This window comes from Lissotriton helveticus, chromosome 12 (genome assembly GCF_964261635.1).
Source record: "Lissotriton helveticus chromosome 12, aLisHel1.1, whole genome shotgun sequence".
NCBI classification, from domain to species: Eukaryota; Metazoa; Chordata; class Amphibia; order Caudata; family Salamandridae; genus Lissotriton; species Lissotriton helveticus.
In genome coordinates, this window is record NC_136073.1 from 269,241,502 (window position 1) to 269,261,962 (window position 20,461).

Sequence of the window (20,461 nt, forward strand, 5' to 3'; positions counted from 1 at the left end):
GAGAAAAACAAGCCGTAGCCGGTTGACAGTAGGCAGCAGGTTCATAGGATTGCCTATATTGTGTCTGGTAGGGCTGATATTGTTGTGCTCTTTAGTAGTTCAATCTGTAGGTGGAAAAACCACGTCCCTTAGCTCCTCTGAAAGGTATATTTGGGACCAGCACCCACCCCCAAGCAGGAGATCAAGAGCCTGGGGGTGTGGCTTGAGCAGGACCTTTCTTTTAAAGCACATGCTAAAAAGACTGCTGGCGTGTGCTTTGGCCTGCTTCGATCAGCCCGGAAGATCCTACCCCTCCTTCCAGTGGCTTCCAGGAGGTTACTTATTCAGGGGCTTATCATCTCGCGGTTGGACTTCAGCAACGCGCTGTTTCTGGGTGCTCCAGAATCTACCCTGAATAAATTGCAACAAGTGCAGAATGCGGCCGCCAGGCTCCTGACGGGCCTGCCAAGGTGTCAATCTGCCCGCCCTGCATTGAAGGCGCTACACTGGCTCCCTATCAGAGACAGGGTGAAATTTAAGTCGCTTTGTGTGGCCCATAAAATCTTGCAGGGGAAGGGTCCACCCATTCTGGGGGACATGGTTCAGCCGTATAAGGCCTCTCGTTCCCTTCGCTCGGACCATCAACACTTGCTGCAGGTTGCGAGGGTGAAGAAGGCAAGAACTGGGGGGAGAAGATTTTCTGTAAATGTGGCCATGCTATGGAATTCTCTGCCTCTGTATTTACGCGCGGAAACGAGTCTCCTTCGCTTCCATAAGCTATTAAAAACTCACCTATTTACTGTCTAGTTCCTGTGTTTACAGTGGCAGCGTCTTCTTCTGGATTAGCGCTGGGATGCCCAAGGGTAACCAGGCGCTATATAAAACTCGTTAATAATAATAATAATAATAATATTTCTGTATTGAAGGGAACCTAAAGATTTAGCAATGTATGTGTCCTTTTTGATGGATAGAATCCCTTTGTCTATGTTTGCCGAATAAGACATCGCCATCATATGCCATATCCAGAACTTTCGTTTTGACCTCTGGTCTAAATGTGGTTGCCTTTAACGATCCCTGGCGTCGTAACACAGCCGCCCCTGCCAGTTGACAGAAACCCGTGTTGGCTAAGTCGATAGCACAATCGATTGTTTCAGAGGTTGCCCCTTTCCCTTCTATGAGGATCTTTCTGGCTTCCTGTCTTCAGGAATAAGATCTAGTAGAGAAGGCATATCAGACCACATCTGTCTATCATAGCGTCCGATGAGAGCCAAAGCGTTCGCTGCTTTAATAGTGGTCGCAGCCATGATGGAGAAACGCTTTCCCATAAAGTCAAGCTTATGCCCTTCCTTGTCAGGAGGGGTGGAGATCGGGGTGGCCGGGTTCTTAGATCTCCTTTGTGCTGCCTGTGAAATAACAGAATCCGGTTTCGGATGGCCAGTCAGACCAGAGGGAGAATTTTCCGGAGCTTTGTATTTTTTCTCTATGCGAGCGAGCACTGGTGGTATTGTTGTCGGGGTTGTCATTATCTTTACACCATCTTGCCAAATGTAGTCAATGATAGGACATTGAGTTTCTGGCTTCCTCTTTAAAGTCATACAGGAAGCCGTCTGTATGCTTAACTTCCATGGGAAGCCCTCTCCATTAAGTTGTGGAAACTGCCTATATCTTCTGGCGGGGAATACGCTGGATGGTGTGACGTGAGGTTCTGAAAATCTGGATTCGTATGATAGTTCTGGACTCGAGAAAATCTGGATTCGTATGATAGTTCTGGACTCGAGAAATCAAACTTCGTCGAGATATGACGAATTTGGTATGAAAAGACCGAGAATGACGAGTACATCATGTACATGAATTTTCGGTGTGTTCGAGTGACGATTTCACCTCGAAATCGTCATTTACATTCTGAACCCTTGGCTCCCATTTATATGTTGCCCTCTACATAGGCCTTAATCCAGTTGAATTTGATTCCACAAGGACACATACTCCTTAATCGACTTCTCCCTGACCTCAGTACAAGTTAGAACCATTGCCCCAGGTCGAACTCGATAGGTCAGTTCCCTCCGAGTGGCCGAGCAAGATAGCATCTAGGCTCAACCAGCCATAAAACCATTTCAGCGCGCACACCTGCCATATCTCGCTCACATCTTTCCTCCACTCCTTTGCTTCACTTACTTTATGATGGGGAGGTGACCGTTTTTATTGGGGGTCCAGCGATATCTGATGAAATGTTGGGCCTTGCCGGATGATTTGTTATGGGCAGCACGACGTGAAATATGTACATGTCATCATGACTCTGCTTTTCTTTTGTAACCAGTAACTATAAATGACATACCACGAATTCGAAGAATGTTTGCCCAAGGCCGAATATCATGTATAAAGAGAGAAGCCTGACTTCGTGAAAGTGTGCAGTCTCCTGAGAATATACCCGTATTGTACTTCTAGGACCCTGTTACCTTGGTTGCAGCCAATAAACTAATCTTTGACTTCACCTAGAAGACTCTGAGTTTCTGTAGGTCTGAATCAGGAAGAACCCGAGGTCTCTGGGTGTTGATTCACTGACACCGCTGGGTTACCGGTTCTGTGCCGGTTCTTAAAAACCCAGTACCTCAGACGGAGTTGATGGAGTAGGAATTATATAGTCCTCCCAGGGATCAACAGCTGGATCTGGGATCTCACCCTCTTCTCGCGCTTCGTCTGAAGAGGAATGGTCAACAGGATCAGCACCTTGGGCTACTGTAGATGTTGCTGGTGAATTGGGATTCACAAGGATTTGCGCCAGTAATTCTTTGAGAACCTGTTGTGATGGAAATCTTTGCTTGTAATCTTTTAGCATAGCTTGCAGATCTTGAATCAAGGTTGGCGGCAGATGAGCCATTTGTCTATGATGAGGTTCTTGGCATTCGTAGTGTTGATAATGGCACGGCGGAGCCAGATATGGCTGGTAGTATTGCTGGTCCTCATACTCATCATCAGAATCCTGGCACTTCACGTGCAACTCCGAAGGACTGTGTGCTGGTCCGTACATTCCATCATCATCATCTTCATCCCCCTCAGATTCCTGAAGGTTCAACAGATGCGATGGAGGTAAGGGAGAAATTTTGCTATAGGTTGACATATCCGGATGAAAAAAACGTTGTCACCCTAATAATCGTCGACGGTGGCGTCGATGGACTTCTGTTAACAGTCGCTGAAAATCCTGTCGTGGAGGGAATCCTCGTCGATGGGTCATCGTCGACTGCGTCGTAGTCGATGGGCCTGTCATCGACGAGCCCCCCGTCGACGGTGTCGTTGTGAGTGACAGACTTGGTGCAGTTGAAGATGTCAACGGTATCTTAGACGGTTTTAATGAAATTCTCACTATCTGCAAAGGCGGAGCAGTCGTCGACAATGGCAGCGTCGGCGATATCTTCATCGATGGTATAGGTCCGGAGATATCCATGGTCGTCGCTGTGATTGATGTCGACGGGGCAGACGATGTGATTGTGTAACTTGCCGTCGTCGATGACCCCGTGGCTGTAGTCGACAGTGTCGTCGTCGACTGGGATTTCTCCATCCTGCTCTCACCAGGATCAGATGAAGACGCTCTGTGTTTCTTCTTTTCTTTCTTCAAATGAGTAGAGGAGACAGAAGTTGAGGGCTCAGAAGAGACTTTAGATAGCTTCTCCTTACTTGCGCCCTTGCTTTCTTGAAAGGGTTTAAGGTGTTGCCTCCCTCTCCAGAGCCTTTCTCCTCAGACTCGGATCTTTTACGAGGTCTAGGCGAGCCATCACTGTCCTCCGACGATGATTTGTGGTGCTTAGTGGACTGTAACCACTAAAGCAACCTCCCTTCTCTGTCTCTCAAGGTCTTAGAAGAGAAGGAGTGACAGATTTTGCACTGTTTTACCTCATGGGCTGGATAGAGGCAGTAAATTTAGTCCTTGTGAAGATCATCAACATGAACTCTCTTCTTGTCACAGGTCTTACAGGGACTAAAGAGTCCTATCTTATCAGACATATTGAACAGAGTTTTTTAAGAAAAAACCTGAAAGGTTAGAAAAACTGAGTAGAACTCAGGGAGACTCCCTTCACACATGACGTGCATTGAAAATCTGAGGGAAACTGCCTCTGCTGGGAAGGTTCTAGAGCGTGCTAATAGCTGATTGGCTGCATTCAGCATTTGGTCCTTTTTTAAAAAGGACATAGATAGGGTGTATTAGCATGGATCAGTGCCACCCTGGGAACGAGTAGATCGTATTGACGGAGGGTTGCTGAGCACAGGTTCTACAGGCCCCTCCACCCAGACAGACCATTAGGCGCAATTTGGCCATAAAATAAATACTACGTGTTTAGAATAAACCGTATGTATTTTTTCAAAATGCTCACACAATAGGTGTGCATTCATTATCTTTATTTTCACTTAACTATATGTCCTGCACGGACTGGTACATAAGGGGCTGGAACCTTTGTTGTCCTGAAGAAGAGGTTTAGGGGATACCTCAAAACATGTTGACACAATACTAGAGATTATAATTACATAACAGTTATTTTTCCCTATTATTAACCCCTTTTTATCCTTGCCAACTGGGAGTAGGAATACAACTTTGGCTCACTAGTTACATACATTTTTAAATATCACCTACACCACTCCCCCTTAACTGCACTACACATATCCTCACAAAATAAGTGCTCCTACGTAACTCCGCAAGTCGCAGCACGCCCCAAGCAGTAGATGCTTGGGATGGCCCCAATGATGAAGCATGTCACCTAGAAGCAACCCTGGGTGAGTGAGGGGACTCAAGAAAATAAATGTTTCTTTTAGGCTAACAGAGGTTGGTTTTCACCCAATTGGCGAACCACCCGTATGTCCTTGGCTAGGTTCTTTTGATCCGTCATCCACGGATCCTTTTTGGTACACTCCGGGCCATTGTAGCCTATGGCAATTTTGGAATACTGCTTGTTCATTATACCGTGGGACTCCCATCTCGACGACGGGGAATGATTCAGGCATGTGAATCTATGAAAGATACCCCAATACTGGATAAGTCCTTACTCTCTGGGATAATATTACATTGCTCAACAGAAATCTGGACTTCCTTCATAATTATTAATAGATCCTACCAGTTCCATGTGACTACTGCTTGTGAATCCATTGCTAGAATGTTTCCTTATACAGACAGGCATTGTGTGCTAGATAAATGTATGATACTATTAACCAAATTTCTTCATTATCTCACTCAACTTCTAAGCAGTGACATTAGATACAAAGTAATTTCACTTTGTGTGAACAGAATTATTGTGTCTGCTGGGAAATCTGAAGCTCTGTGAACATCTGGTATACCTTCAAACATTTTATATTTTTCTTCAATTTGGATTTCATATGAACAGGTAATTCACTTCACCTAGAGTTGGGTTTAAGAGCATTATCACAAGTCACCCCACTAAAACCACTTCATAGAAAAGAACAGGTTAAACTATAACAACTTGTTCTTTTCAAATAACTGCTTTTATTTTTCGAGGTAATGTAACATACTGCCTTTATAAACAAAATACACAAAAATAGAGACTCCAACTCAGACTGAAGTTCCCTCTCAAGGTTGTAAAAATGGTGCAGCAAGCAAATCCTAACTACAGTGATTCTTAACAGGTGGTCGGCGGACCCCTGGGAGTCAATGATGCCTACTCAGGGGGTCTGTGGCTGAATGAAAGATAACATTTTAGCAGATTAAGGAAGTGCATATACATAACAAAGCAACATTGAATATTTAAAAGCACACTGTGTAAGGGAATTTGAAATAGAGGATAGAAATTAAGTTGGCATCCTTCTTGTGATTTGTGGGAGCAGCTCAAATACAGCAAAAATAATCTAGTATGGACGATTGGTGGCCCCAATTGAAGCGCTGGTATAATAAGTCAGTAAAACTGGATCATGCTTTTGGAATGAGAATGACATGATGAGCAAATTCCCAGGGTAATATCCGCAGAAACACCAGGTCAGCTTCAACTTCTATTCATTTATCCTACTCCTCCTACTTTGATATATCGAGGATATGACTTGCACAAGCTTGAATTGACTCTCTATTGCGGAACTGTTCCCTACCCTACCTTTATTCACCGAACTTTATTAGGTTTTGGGTATCATGTCTTTGTGCGTTTGTTTTGTTTGTGTTGCTGTTACCAATTGTGCTTTTCTTCCCTTACGCACTATGTAAAGTGCTCTGTTACCCTACATTGGGTCTGGTAAGCGCTATTGAAAACTATAAAAAAAAAAAATGTGTTGTGTGTAAATTTTAAAAAGATCATAATCTGCGTATTTGAAGTACAGTGGTTTCTGTATATCTGTATCCTGTTTTGATGTTCAAATCATAGAAATTGTTTAGGTGGGGGTTCCTGGCTTGCAACAGTGATTCAGTAGGGGTCCACGTGAGTGAAAAGGTTAAGAACCCCTGCCCTACTAATTTCCATATGAGAAGGGCAGAATTCATGTAAATCTACAGAACTACAAGAATGCACGCCAACTATTACAGAAAGTTAGTGCTGGTAAAGATCAAATGCTATGCATAGACTGAAAAGCAGTGCCCAAACCATTAAGTAGCCTGCACGCACAGGAGGAAGACGTCTGAAACAAATTTAATTTCGTAGCACAGTCTTGCTTGCCTGCATTTCTTGGCGGGTTAGAATAGCACCACAATCATGTTTAATAAGAAATATGCTACTTACCAGTATGCATCTGTTCTTAGCATTTAGGGCTGCTGACATTCATATCTGTGCATATCTGTGCATAGATCGCCGCCTAGTGTTGGGTCCGGATGATTGCACTCTGTTGTCCTAGAAGAGTCTTCGAAGTATCACAAGATAGTTGACTCCTCCCCTGGACTAGAGTGCGCATGGGCATCTTCTCCATCCTCAGATTGTTTTTCGCCATTGTGGCAGAGATGGAGATAGGAATGTAAGAGATGGCCATGCAAAAGAAAATGCTGCAGCTGCAACAGGCCCCGGGGAGGAGGGCGGGCAATATGAATGTCAGCAGCCCTACATGCCAAGAACAGATGCATACTGGTAAGTAGCATATTCCGTTCGAGGCATGTGGGCTGCTGAATTCATATCTGTGCATAGACTGTATAGCAGTATCTCCTCTAGCGGTGGTTACCTGTGGCCGCTGCAGCAGTTTGAAAAAGAGTTTTGAGGACAGCCTGGCCTACAGCAGCTTGCTGTTTTGCTTGCACGTCTACACAGTAGTGTTTTGTGAAAGTGTGTATGGTAGTCCATGTGGCTGCCTTACACATGTCTTCAAGAGGAATATTCCCTAGGAAAGCCATGGATGCCCCCATTTTCCTTGTAGAGTGTGCTCTTGGGGGGACGGTTAAAGTGCGTTTGGCCTTTTGATAGCATATTTGAATGCATTTAACTATCCATCTGGCTATTCCTGACTTTGATATTGAATTTCCTTTATGTTGTGGTGCAAAGGCAACAAATAATTGCTTTGTCTTTCTAAATGATTTCGTTCTGTCCACATAATAAAGCAGAGCTCTTTTTACATCTAGTGTGTGTAGGGCTCTTTCAGCTACTGACTGTGGATTTTGAAAGAACACTGGCAGTTCTATTGACTGATTAATATGGAAATTGGATACGACCTTTGGCATAAACTTAGGGTTTGTTCTAAGAACCACCCTGTTAGCATGTACTTACATGAAAGGTTCTTGAATTGTTAGTGCTTGTAACTCGCTAACTCGCCTGAGTGAGGTAATGGCAATCAAGAATGCCACCTTCCACGTTAAGAATTGCAGCTCTCATGAGTGTAGAGGTTCGAAAGGAGGTCCCATAAGTCTGGTAAGTACTATATTTAGATTTCAGACTGGGGAAGGAGGGTGTCTTGGAGGGATCACCCTTTTAAGACCCTCCATAAAAGCTTTGATTGCTGGTACTCTAAACAGTGAAAGGTGTTGCCTGTTTTGAAGGTATGCTGCTATAGCAGCCAGGTGTAGTCTTATTGAAGAGTATGCTAGGTTGCATCTTTGAAGATGCAGCAGGTAACATATAATGTTTTGTATGGAAGCATCTAATGGGTTGATTTGGTTATTGTTGCAGTAAATAACAAATCTCTTCCATTTAGCTGCATAGCATGCTCTTGTAGTTGGTCGCCTTGCCTCCTTAATGATGTTCATGCAGTCTGGAGGCAAGTTAAGGTATCCAAATTCTAAGACTTCAGGAGCCAGATCGCTAGGTTCATCTGATTGGGATGTGGGTGTCTGATTTCTCCATGGTTCTGAGTTAGAAGATGGGGTGCGAGGCACAGCCTTTAATGAGGAACTACTGAAAGCTCCAGGAACGCTGTGTACCATGGTTGTCTCGCCCATGTGGGAGCAACTAGGATTAGTGTGAGTGAATGTTGCCGCAGTTTGCGTGCCACCAGCGGAATCAGCGGTGCTGGGGAAAAAGCGTACGCAAATTTGCCTGACCAGTTCATCCATATCGCATTGCCCTGTGACAACGGATGTGGAAACCTGGCAGCAAAGTACTGGCATTTTGAGTTTACTTTTGTGGAAAACAGGTCTATCTCTGGGTGACCCCACTCTTTGAAGAATGGCTGGAGAACTTGGGGGTGAATCTCCCATTCGTGTAGTTGTTGGCTGTGCCTGCTGAGCAGGTCTGCTATCTGATTGTCTTTCCCCGGAAGGTGTTCTGCTAGGCGAAAAATGTCTTTTGGAATTGCCCACTTCCATATGCTCTGTGCCAGGTGGGACAGCTGTGGAGAGTGTGTTCCTCCCTGTTTCTGGATATAGTATTTTTGGAATGCTTTCAGGGCTAGGAATATCACTAGCAACTCTAGTTGGTTGATATGCAGTTTCTTTTTTTTGGTTGTCCAGAGCCCTTGTACTGTGTATTGAAGGAGATGGGCTCCCCAGCCTGTCAGTGATTCGTCCGCTGTTAGTACTAGTTGTGGAACCGGCTCTTGGAACAGTCGCCCTTGGAAAGGTTTAGTGGGTTCCACCACTGCAGAGAGTTGTGAACGCGACTGTCTACCAACACTTTTAGTTGTCCTTGGGCCTGGTTCCATTGCCGTGCTAGGCATTCTTGCAATGGACGCATTTGAAGTCTGGCATGGGGGACGACGATGAATATGCAGGAGGCCATCATGCCTATGAGCTGCATGAAGACTCAAGCTGGCAGAGAGTGTTGTGGCTGAAATTTGCGAATGAGCGTCTGCATGCTGGCTATCCTCGCTGAGTTTGGGTATGCCTTTGCCACTGAGGTATTTATAGTGGCTCCCAGATATTGTTGTGTGTGGGACGGTTGCAGATGCGATTTTAGGTAGTTTATCGAAAACCCTAGGCTGTATAGCAGCTGAAGCGTTTGAGACGTGTCTCTTGCACACTGTTGGTACGATTTCGCTTGTATTAGCCAATCGTCTAGATACGGGAACACATGGATGTGTTGCCTCCTGAGATGTGCAGCTACTGTCGCTAAGCATTTTGTAAACACTCTTGGAGCCGTGGTTACCCCGAAGGGCAGAACCTTGAATTGGTAGTGTTGACTTTCTATTGTGAACCTGAGATATTTTCTGTGTGCTGGATGGATGGGTATGTGAAAATACACATCCTTGAGGTCCAGTGTTGCTAGGAAGTCTCCTTGTTGTAGCAACAGGAGCACTTGCTGTAGTGTGATCATATGGAAGTGCTCCGACAGTATGTATTGATTTAGGGGTCTGAGGTCCAATATTGGTCTGAGGGAACCGTCCTTCTTGGGAATAAGGAAGTATAGGGAGTATACTCCTGTCCCTTGGTGTTGGAAAGGGACTGGCTCTATGGCCCCCTTTTCCAGCATGCATTTCACCTCTTGTTGGAGCAGAGTGATGTGTTCTTTGGACATAGGACGGTGTCTGGGTGGGATGTGTGGTGGGGTAGAAGTGAGTTCCAGGCAATAACCATACTGGATAATTTGTCTCACCCACCTGTCCGTGGTAATTGGGTTCCAGACAGGTAGGAATTGTTGGAGTCTGCCTCCGACCGGTGTTAGGTGGTCTGGAGGTAGTGTGATGAAGTCACTGTTTTGTGGCAGTGGAGGCTCTGGTGTTATTGCATCCACGCCCTCTTCCCTTATTATTGTTGCCCCTATAACCTCCCCTGTTGGAGTTTTTGGTGAAGGAACCTTGTGTGTTGCCTTTATATGAAGATGACGTTTGTGAGGTATTGCCTCGTGTAGCTGCCCTGTAAGAGGAGCGTCGAAAGGAACTTCTATGTATGAAACTGCAATGCACCTATTGACTTTGCGGTTTCTGTGTCCTTTTTCATTTTATCCAAAATGGTGTCGACAGCAGGGCCAAAAAGAAAGTCCTGATTGACTGGCTGGTTAAGAATGGTGGACTGTACTTCATTCTTAAAGCTCGAAATACGCAGCCATGCATTTCGACATAGTAAAACGCTAGTGTTAATAGACCTGGCTGCGGTGTCGGCTGCGTCAAGCGCACATTTGATGGAGGCGTTTGTAATGAATTTTCCCTCCTGTATGAGGTCCTCAGCTTGGGCTTTAAAAGGCTCGGGTAGGTGTTGCATTAAGCTTTCGAGCTGGTCATAGTGTGCCCTGTCGTAACGAGCTAGCAGAGCTTGTGTATTGGCAATCCTCCATGAATTGGAGGCCTGTGCTGCTACCCTTTTACCTGAGGCCTCTAGTATCTTAGATTCCTTATCGGGGGGAGGTGCTTCCCCCGTTGTCTGCGAGTTGGCCCTTTTGCGTGCATTGGCCACCACCAGTGAGTCTAATGGTAACTGCCCTCTGATGTAGGTAGGATCTGTAGGGGCTGCTCTATACTTCTTCTCAATCCTGGGATTGATTACCCGTGCCCTGGCTGTAACTTTAAATATGTCAGGTGCGTGTTTTAACACTCCCTTTAACATAGGAAGTGTTCTGACACTTTTTTCTGAAGTAGGGAAGGTGTCAAATAAGAAGTCTTCTTCCACAGGGTCATTATGCATGTCTACATTGTGGTACTGCGCTGCCCTGTCTATTAATTGGTTGAAGACCATGATGTCATCTGTAGGTGAAGGCTTAGTTGGATAAGAGGATACATCAGGGATGGGATGGGTGTTATAAGGGTCAGTTGGTTCCTCCCAAGGTTAATTTTGGGGGTCAGGATCTTGCGGATAATCGTACTCAGGCTGTGGATTTTCCCGTGTTCCCCTCATTATCCCCATAGTGAGAAGGAGAGTAAGGAGCAAAAGGTGTATTAGGCATAATGGGATAGAAAGGAATGAAGGGTCTAGAAGGAGAAGTCCCAAAGTCCTTCTTCTTTAATGGAATAGGGGATTGAGAGCCAGTGTCCAGTGGCCTCTTCTTCCTGTGCAGGATTGTGACTTTACCAGAGTCAGGATTAATATATATTTTTGCCTGGTCGTCTGATGGATCTGGATGGAAGAGTTCTTCCTCTACAGTCCTTGGTTGTATTTTTGACTTTTTTGGGTCGATAACACCTTCTGCCTCGACGACTTTTGGTGCCTTAGTGCTTGTTTTCGGCTCGGGCCCTTTTTTCGGGTCGACAAGTGATTTTGGGTCGACCGGGTCTTTCGGTTCGACACGTTACTTGTGCTCGACAGGCTTTCTTGGTTGACTGTCCTTTGTTGAGTCGATGGTCTTTTTGGGATCTACTGGAATTTTCGGAGCACTTGTCTTTGGGTCGATAGCCTTCTCCGCCCGGGTTACAGGCTTCGATACAGCACCTTTTCCGCCTGCGACCTTTGCCGGGTCGGCAGCTTTCGGTACAGCTTGCTTGTTCGGGTCGACAACCTTCTTTGGTTCGGCGCCCTTCGGCTGGGTGTTCTTGTTCAGTTCAACGACCTTCTTCGGGTCGACTGTTTTATTCGGGTCGACGACCTTTGGCTGAACGGCCTTTTTCGGGTCGACGCTTTTCTTTGGGTCGACGCTTTTGGGCTGTACGGCCTTCTTCGGTTCGACGCCCTTTGGGTCGAAGACCTTTTTGGGCTCTGGAACCTTCTTAGGGGTGACGTTACTTGGCCCTGGGGTCTCTGAAGGCTTAGGTTTCGGAGCCGAGCCGGATGGCGGGGCAGTCGAAAGTTTTTTCGGATCTTGGCTAAGGCCTCTTGGCGATGCCTCGACCGGAGCCTTCGGTAACGGGGTAAGTGGTGTCGGGGGCAGTGTACTCACGATTTGCCCCCAGTGGGATCTCGTCATCGGAGTCCGAGTAGTCCTCGACGGTGAAGATCTTTAGGTCCGAATCTGGTGCTTCTGGAAGTTCTTGGTCATAATCGAAGATGTTGTCCGGTTCCGGTGCCTGTCGCTGCATCTCTTGCCTAGAGGCCCGTCTAATCCGTATGGTTTTCTTCGACCAAAATTGGGCGCAGGCTGGGCAGGTTTCTTCCTTATGGTCTGGTGAAAGGCACTTGTTGCATACTGAGTGTTTGTCAGTATGCGGGAACTTGGAGTGGCATTGTGGGCACCTTTTGAACGGGCTCCTTTCCATCGACAGCAGGCCCACGTGGCGTCGAAAAGGCCCAACGGCCCGCGTCGACGACCGAGTCGAGATAGAAAGCTTGATCGAGTGGAGAGGTACCGAGCGAGAACAATACCGTCGAAGTCGAAGGCATTTAGAAAAGTTTTGTTTCGATTCCGAAGTTGGAGTATAGGAGTAACATCCGAACCCAATGGCGGAAAAAAACATTTGAGGATGGAGAAGATGCCTATGCGCACTCTAGACCAGGGGAGGAGTCACCTATCTCGTGATACTTCGAAGACTCTTCCAGGACAACAAAGTGCAATCATCCGGACCCAACACTAGGCGGCGATCTATGCACAGATATGCACAGATATGAATTCAGCAGCCCACATGCCTCGAACATATGTGAACTAGAGAACAAGCAGCAGCTCTACAGATAATTGTATGTTGCCTAAGTAAGCAAAGACAATGTGACTCCTTATGAGTGAAATGTGGCCACAGGTAACAGGCAACGTGCGTTTAGCTCTAGCATCACATAGTTGAATCCTCTTCACAATCCATAAGGCCAGTACAAGTAAGGAGAAGGATTTCCAAGGTGCCGCAAGACAACAAGCAACTGCTTAGTTTGTCTGACAGCACGAATACAATGAACAAGAAACATGATAGTCCTTCACATAGCTTAAGTGAATAAAGACTTTTCAGCGAGGGCATATGGCTTTCAGGGGGTAAAAAAAGGTCACAATTAAATTGACTGACTAACATGGAAAAGGGAGATAACCTTTGAAAAGAATCAAGGGTGTGTATCAGCAGAAGTCTGTCCTGTTGAACTTGGATGAATGACTCTTCCGCTGACAGAGCTTGAAGTTCACTAACTCTACGTAAGGATGTGACAGCGCCAAGTAAAGAATTGCAGAGGACGGTGCAGGGGCTCAAATGATGCTCCCTTCAGCCTGGTAAGAACTACATGGAGATCCATTCAATTCATATCTCTGCCTTCAATGAAAGGCAGAGACATGAAAAATAGATGTTCTCTATTTCGAGGATATACACAAATTGCATTTAAATACAACTTCACAGGAGTGCATGATAGACTATATTTTATCAAGTCAAGTATAAGAAGTAGCAGGCAATATGTTGAACAGTTACTGTTAAAGGACCAATATCTCGAGCAGTAACATTATCATTCTATTTAGCTGTATAACATGCTCTAGTAGTAGGTCTTCGGTCCCCCTAGGTGTCATCTGTGAATTTGTCAGTACATTAAAAAATAAACTTTTTTCCAGCTTTACACCAAAGGTTCTCCACTCTGAACACTGAAATCAGGCAGGCATGGCAGAAAAACAGATTTGAATGCGGCACCCCTCATGAGTAGAACTGTGTCTCAAGGAGTTTCATCATAGACACCCCTATGGTGGATAGTCACCTTTGCCACAGAATGTTTTCAAGAAAAAACAAAGAACTTGTGACTCAACCACTAGATGGTAGGAATATGAGTAGCATGTGAAACTATGCTGCAAAACTCACAGTCACTAGGGTAAAGGCAGGTGATGCACTGCAAGTTTTTTTATTATGGTTTTCACAAATTTTGTTGTTGGGGAATCCACCAGGTCCTTGTTTATCCCAAAAAAGAAAAAGTGGTTAAAAGCAAAAATTGTTCTGGGTCTCTAAAAGCAAACATTGCCCTAGCAGTCCAGGGGACTCAAGGGAACTATTTTGTGCGAGGATGTACTCCTTCTGAAAGGAGGAAAGAATGCAGTCACTCAGAGTGATGTTAGCCAATAGATGATGTGGGCTGCCCCATGCTGCAGTGGGCCGAAGAAAAATGTGAATGATAAAATAACAGACCAATAGAGGAAGAGGACTTGCTGAAATCCCTAATGGGCAGGGCTTCAGCCATAAACTATTCAATGTAAAATAAATAAGAAAGATAAGTGATCTACAGTTTACATTCTATTCAATCTGCATGAGGTGTACAAAAGATCCAATACAGACCGCCAAATGTAGAGACTGCACATCTAGATGCATCACAGCCTGAACCCAAACCACATTAGGACACCTACTGGACACAGTGGAAGAATACATGCCTATTCATTACCAACCAAACACACATACAGGACGTCAACGAATTTGAAACAACAAAATCCTTGGATTAACATTCACATTCCAGGGCACAGTCTTAAGGTCCCTGCTATAAAAACAGATCCAGATAAGGAAAAGAAACACGTTCAAGGAGTGCAGACTAATGATTACAGCTTACGTAATCTTGGAGTGCTGATAACAAAGACAGTCTACGCCTATGTACTAGCATCAAGAGATTTGGCAGCTGATTATTATCCACAGCTTAACCAAAAACCTAAGATGCAAAGTATGTTAGCCAAGGAATTTCCATCATCACTCAACTGGCACATTCCAAGCCACCACAACAGAATACAAAAACCCTCACGATTACAGACAATTACAGCCATAGTATACCACTAATCAAAACAGGCCAAAAGTGGAAACCCCAGCTAAAACAGTCTACATCTGTAGTGGCACAGCCATGAGCATGAAGTAATACAGCAACAAAAGCAACAAGACATATCCAGCCGCTCTAAAGGGTGGGTGAAGGCAACAGTACGAATCTGCAAAGCTTAGGCAATGGGGAATACATCTCAGAAGAGACAGGACCAGTGTATTGATTGTTGGTGACCTAGAGTAGGTGACATGTTGCCTGTGCCCTTACCTGGCAATAAGGCTCTAATGATAACCTGGTACACAGAGAGCGGAGCACACCCACCAGCCTTCAGAATGACAGACAGCAGAGCTTAGACACCGTTTTGGGGGCAGCAGGCAGCATGGCACATTCACTAGCTTCCAAGAGTTCAGACAGCACGACACAGCCACCATATGTGAGTTGTACAGAAAACACCTGTGATGAGAACAGGTAGCAAGATGTTGCCACTGTCCCACAAGAGTATAGACAAACCAATATGGAGTCTACCCTGGGGAATACTTAGATAGCAAGGTATGGTGATCTGCTGTCAGGAGTACAAATAGCAAGGTTTTAGCAAGGACCTTTAAAAGAACTACAGTCCTCATGAGTCTACAAAGCCCGGCATAGTCACCAGTCTTCTTTGAGAGTACATACAGTGGGCCATTAACAAAAGTACAGAGAGTAGGGCATAGCCAATAGGCATACAACAGTGTAAACAAGCCTATGCCACAGTCCCCGAAAGTATAGGCAGACAAACATCTCCAAGAGCTGTACTACTGCCCAAGTCAGATAACCCGTCCTAGACCCATTCTTTGACAAGAGGTCTCCATCAAGATATACAAATATTACATGTGGAGTAATCAGATGGCAGGTTGCAATCTCTCTAGTATTACACATCTACATGCAGGTCAAAAATACAGCTATCTCACCTCTTAGGGTTCACCAAGTGCCAACATCATCAGATTATAAGTGTTCAGTCTGCAGAAGCAAAACTAGCTCCCTAGTTACACTGTGGGGGTATTGCCGCCATAGTAGACATGAAGGGTTATCAATCTAAGCACTGGGACTCAAGATTTGCTTACCTTAGTAGTCATAACCAGTTCATGGTACACGATGTAGTCTGGGGTGTAGCCCATGCCAAACAACGAGCTTGTAGGATGCAAGTGACAAGGCATGCCAGTGCGGATATTTACATATTCTCCGATTCCCTGAGAAAAGAAAGAAATGGGTGATAAATAAGGTGTTTAAACATATAAATGAATCGTGTGCACACAGCGTGCAACTATAACACCTTTCTCTACCTCTGTTTACAGGCTACAGTCCACAGGTCGTTTCCCATCCAGAGATGTGAAAACTCGAGCTTGAGTACAAACAGAAACACCTGAATCAGAACAAACTGCTCATGCGTATCAAAACCATGAATAAAGTGAAACTCAAGGAAAGGCTAGCCTGCAACAGGGTCTTGAGAAAGCTGCACAATAAACAGCTAGTGCCCCAACAGTTACAAAGAGCCAAAGGAGTTTCACCTGCAAGGAAAAATAAGGCACATAAGGACTCCTTAAGAGTGGCTTGTCAAATTCCAATGGACCAGGTAATTGGAGTTACCAGACCCATCGTAATTATGAGGTCCACAGGAACACCACTGATAAGCGGAACGGTAGGGCTGATTTCTGCAGGTTATTCCCCAACAACTCATAATTCCCATCTCCTCGCCCCCAGAATTACAAGGACCTGTCTGGGGCAGGGAAATAACCACAATGATTATGTGCCACACTGGCAAAAATTCTCATTGCCATGTGACTAGAGACGTTGTGCACACTACAAGGCAAGGGAGGATATGTGTGGAGGGGTGCATGCATTTGAATGTGTAAGGACGAGGACAACTGACTCAATGTAGAAGTTACTTACCTTCGTTAATACTCTTTCTGGTGGGCTAAGTGAGTTGGTGACCTTGCCTGCAGGGTTGGTGCAGCTGGGGCTGCGAAACGGCTGGGAACCTTCCAGAGGCTGAACCAGCTACCAGTATGCAGTATCTCTACTGAAACCGCAAAAGGACCAGCAGGATTGACGCAGCTGGCGTAGCGGGGCAGACAAGCCAAGTGAAGGTGCTGTGGCCCTGCTCTCTTTGAACTGATCCAGAGCGGAATGTGCCTTATTACCAAACAGGTTAGTCCTTCCAATAGGCATATCCACGAGGGACGATTGGACATCGCTTGAAAAACCTGTTAACTGCAACCAGGCATAAATGTGAATGCAGACGTAGTGCCAATGGTTCGCCTGATGGAATTGGTGATATTCAAGCCACAACAAATTCTGAACTTGGCCGTATCATGACCTTTCTGTATAGCTTGGGTTAGGACAGGTGGGAGGTCACCCGAGATACCTGGAAGGATTTGAGCCACCGAATCCCAAAGAGCGTGAGGAAAGCTGCCCAGCAGGCAATTGACATTGATAGACCTGAGGGCCAAACTGGTGAAGGAAAATGCACTCTTCCCAAAAGTTTCTATTCTTTTGTACTCCCTATCGGAGGTAGTAGTTGGGAAAGTGTTCAGATTAGTCCGGCTAGTCGATGTCTGCACCACTAAGCTCTCAGGAGAGGGGTGCTGAGACAAAAATACTGGGTTGCCCAGGGCAGGTCAGTGGCGCAGTGCAATTGGGGGGTTTATAGGGGGCCATAGCAAATTTTATCCCAGGTCCCTAAAAGGGTATCAATGAGGGTCTTGTTAAAGGGTAATTGGGTAATCTGCAGTAGTTTGCCTCGGATGGAGAACTTCAGTTAAATCATTGTTTTTTACCTCTTCAGTCAAGTCATTGGTTTTGACCGCTTCGGTGAGAAGCTGGAGGTCGAGAACTTCAGCCACCCTCCACATGACCACTGCAAAAGAAGCACGCTCTTCAGTGGCAGGACCAGGAACTACTCAAAAGGGGCAAGAAGCGGGCATGGTATTGCCCCGCGATTCCTTGCTACAAGTGAAACCAAAGACAACAGCGCAAGAGAACGTTGTGTGCGTGACCACCTTTACCCTAGAAGCAACTAAATCAAGAAGTATTAGAACTTGGTCGCGAATGAATTGGGCACAACGGACGCACCCATCTTTGCTTTCAAGAGAGGGAGGAACATCAAAGACTTTGTGGTCAAGGCGTACTTAAATCCACCCAAACCACCAGACATCAGGAGTCAACTCAATCTACGACCCTTGACTGGCCACCATAGATGTGGCAGCTGCAAAGCTTGCCTCCAAACACTGGAAGGCACTTCCTTTACCTATCAGAACAGGACTTACAATCTCCCACTACACACAAACTGTAACAGTACAAATGTTATATATTCAATCCAATGCCCCTGTGATAAACTATATGTGGATCAGACCACGCAGAAGGTGAAAACTAGGGTGCTCCAACATATGAGCAGAGTAAGGTGCAGGGTGCCCCATTGGTTGAGCACTTTAACAAGATGGGTCATCAACCAGATATAGTCTCAGGTGGTGGGTGATAGAAAAGATGGATTAGTTACTTACCTGAAATCCTAGTTCTCATCCAGGGGTATACTCATCAAAGTCATAAGCTATGAATAATCCCCGCCTATGTGCGGGATCCCGGAGCATATAGAAAATACATATAAATATATATCTATATATATGTGAAAACATATATTTGCAGCCTAAAACATTTCCCAACTGGCAAAATTGCCGCAAAATTACATAAATTAGCATACACAAAGTAGTACTCTCCCAACCCCTAAGGAAGAAAGAGAGAGCAGTAAACATTTGCATACAGCAATGCTTTATTGCCATAGGAAAAACCTGTAATTGCAGGCATTTGCCAGTAGGCTGCAGTAGAGTATAAAGCAACAAAGAAAACGGACACCTTGCCTTTAAGGCATTAGAGTAGGGGTACCGTGCCTTTAAGACCTGAAGGCGACCCCCTGCTCCCATGGTGCACCACAGGTGGCAGTTGGGTCAGTTCTTTTTGGAGGTGCATAACACCTGAGTAGATCCACAGTAAACATTCATAACTTTATGAACATGCTCGTCCAGGGAGGTGGGCGGGAGCTTATGACTTTGATGAGTTTACCCCTGGATGAGAACTAGGATTACAGGTAAGTAACTAATCCTTCTCATCCAGGAGATACTCATCAATAGTCATAATCTATGAATAGATTAGCAAGCTCAAACCCAAAGTCTCGCGGACGAGCAGGAAACAATCTATCAAAGACTGAGTAAGTTACACATTGCAAATACATCTTATGCAAATAAGTTCCTTAAAGAGGCCTGCCCTACTCGGGCATCAGCCTGAGTATCTGAGTCCAGGCAATAATGGCGGGTAAAGGTATGCACAAACCGCCAAGTTGCCGCTTTACAAATTTCAGAAATAGGAACATTACGGAGGAGAGCTGTAGTTGAAGCTTTCCCTCTAGTAGAATGTGCGTGTGGTTTACTCTGTAAGGTCTTGTTAGCTAGTTGGTAAGCTAAAGCTATACAGGAGACAATCCAGCGAGAAATGGACCGTTTTGAGGCTGACAGGCCAGTATTAGTGCTCCCATAATTAACAAAAAGACGGTCAGACTTTCTAAATGGAAGGGTTTTAGCCAAGTAGAACTTCAGGACCCTCCGGAGATCTAGAGAGTGTAATGACCTCTCCGGGGGAGTAGAAGGTTGAGGAAAAAAGGTAGGTACGGTAATAGTCTGGTTAATATGAAAATCTGAGAGAACCTTAGGCAGAAAACCCGGGTGCGTCCTTAGGACCACCCTGTTGGCATGAAAAAGTGTGTAAGGTTCCTTACAACACAAGGCCTGGATTTCGCTGACCCTACGGGCAGAGGTAATCGCCACTAAAAAAGCAGCTTTCCAGGACAAATGCTGCAAAGAAGCCTTATGTATAGGCTCGAACGGAGCACTCATCAGTTTAGTCAGGACGATATTAAGTTACCAGGGAGGGGTGGGGGACCTCACCAGTGGGAAGACTTTCTTAAGCCCTTCTAAGAAATCTTTATCTACAGGCATAAGGAAGAAAGATGTTTGAGAAGGTGACTTCCTATATGCTGTGATGGCAGCTAAATGAACCCTGATGGAGGGATATTTTAGGCCTGATCTCGCTAAATGCAACAGATAAGGCAGAATCACCTGCTCTTTGCCATGTACCGGGTCGAGAGAATGTTCATGACACCATAGGAAAAACCTCTTCCACTTGAAAACATATGACTTCCTAGTGGAGGGTCGTTTTGCTTCTTTAAGAATGTTCGGACAGTCTGCTGGGAGGTCTAGGTGTCCATACTGGATGACCTCAGGAGCCATGCCGTCAAGCGAAGGGAGGGGAGGTTGGGGTGAAACACCTTCCCCTGGTCCTTGGATAACAAGTCTTGACGGCAAGGAAGTCGCCGGTGCGGGATCTCCGACAGCTGTAGAAGATCGGGGTACCACCACTGGCGTGGCCACTCGGGCGCTATCAGGATCATACTGGTGTTGGTCCTGTAGAATTTCTGGATCATCGCCGGGATCAGAGGCAGGGGAAGAAAGGCGTAGAGAAATGTCTGCGACCAGCTGATCAAAAGTCCGTTCCCCAGTGATCCCTGTTGGGGGAACC

General features: G+C 45.6%; 1 protein-coding gene across 1 annotated transcript in view; it reads right to left on the bottom strand.

The window, feature by feature from the left end:
- DHX38 (DEAH-box helicase 38) overlaps nucleotides 1-20,461 on the bottom strand; it is a 1,077,951-nt gene that overhangs the window by 97,967 nt on the left and 959,523 nt on the right. The window contains exon 24 of the mRNA XM_078670369.1: nucleotides 15,961-16,086. Coding sequence (XP_078526495.1) covers nucleotides 15,961-16,086 — 126 coding nt within the window. The remainder of the gene's footprint in view (nucleotides 1-15,960; nucleotides 16,087-20,461) is intronic.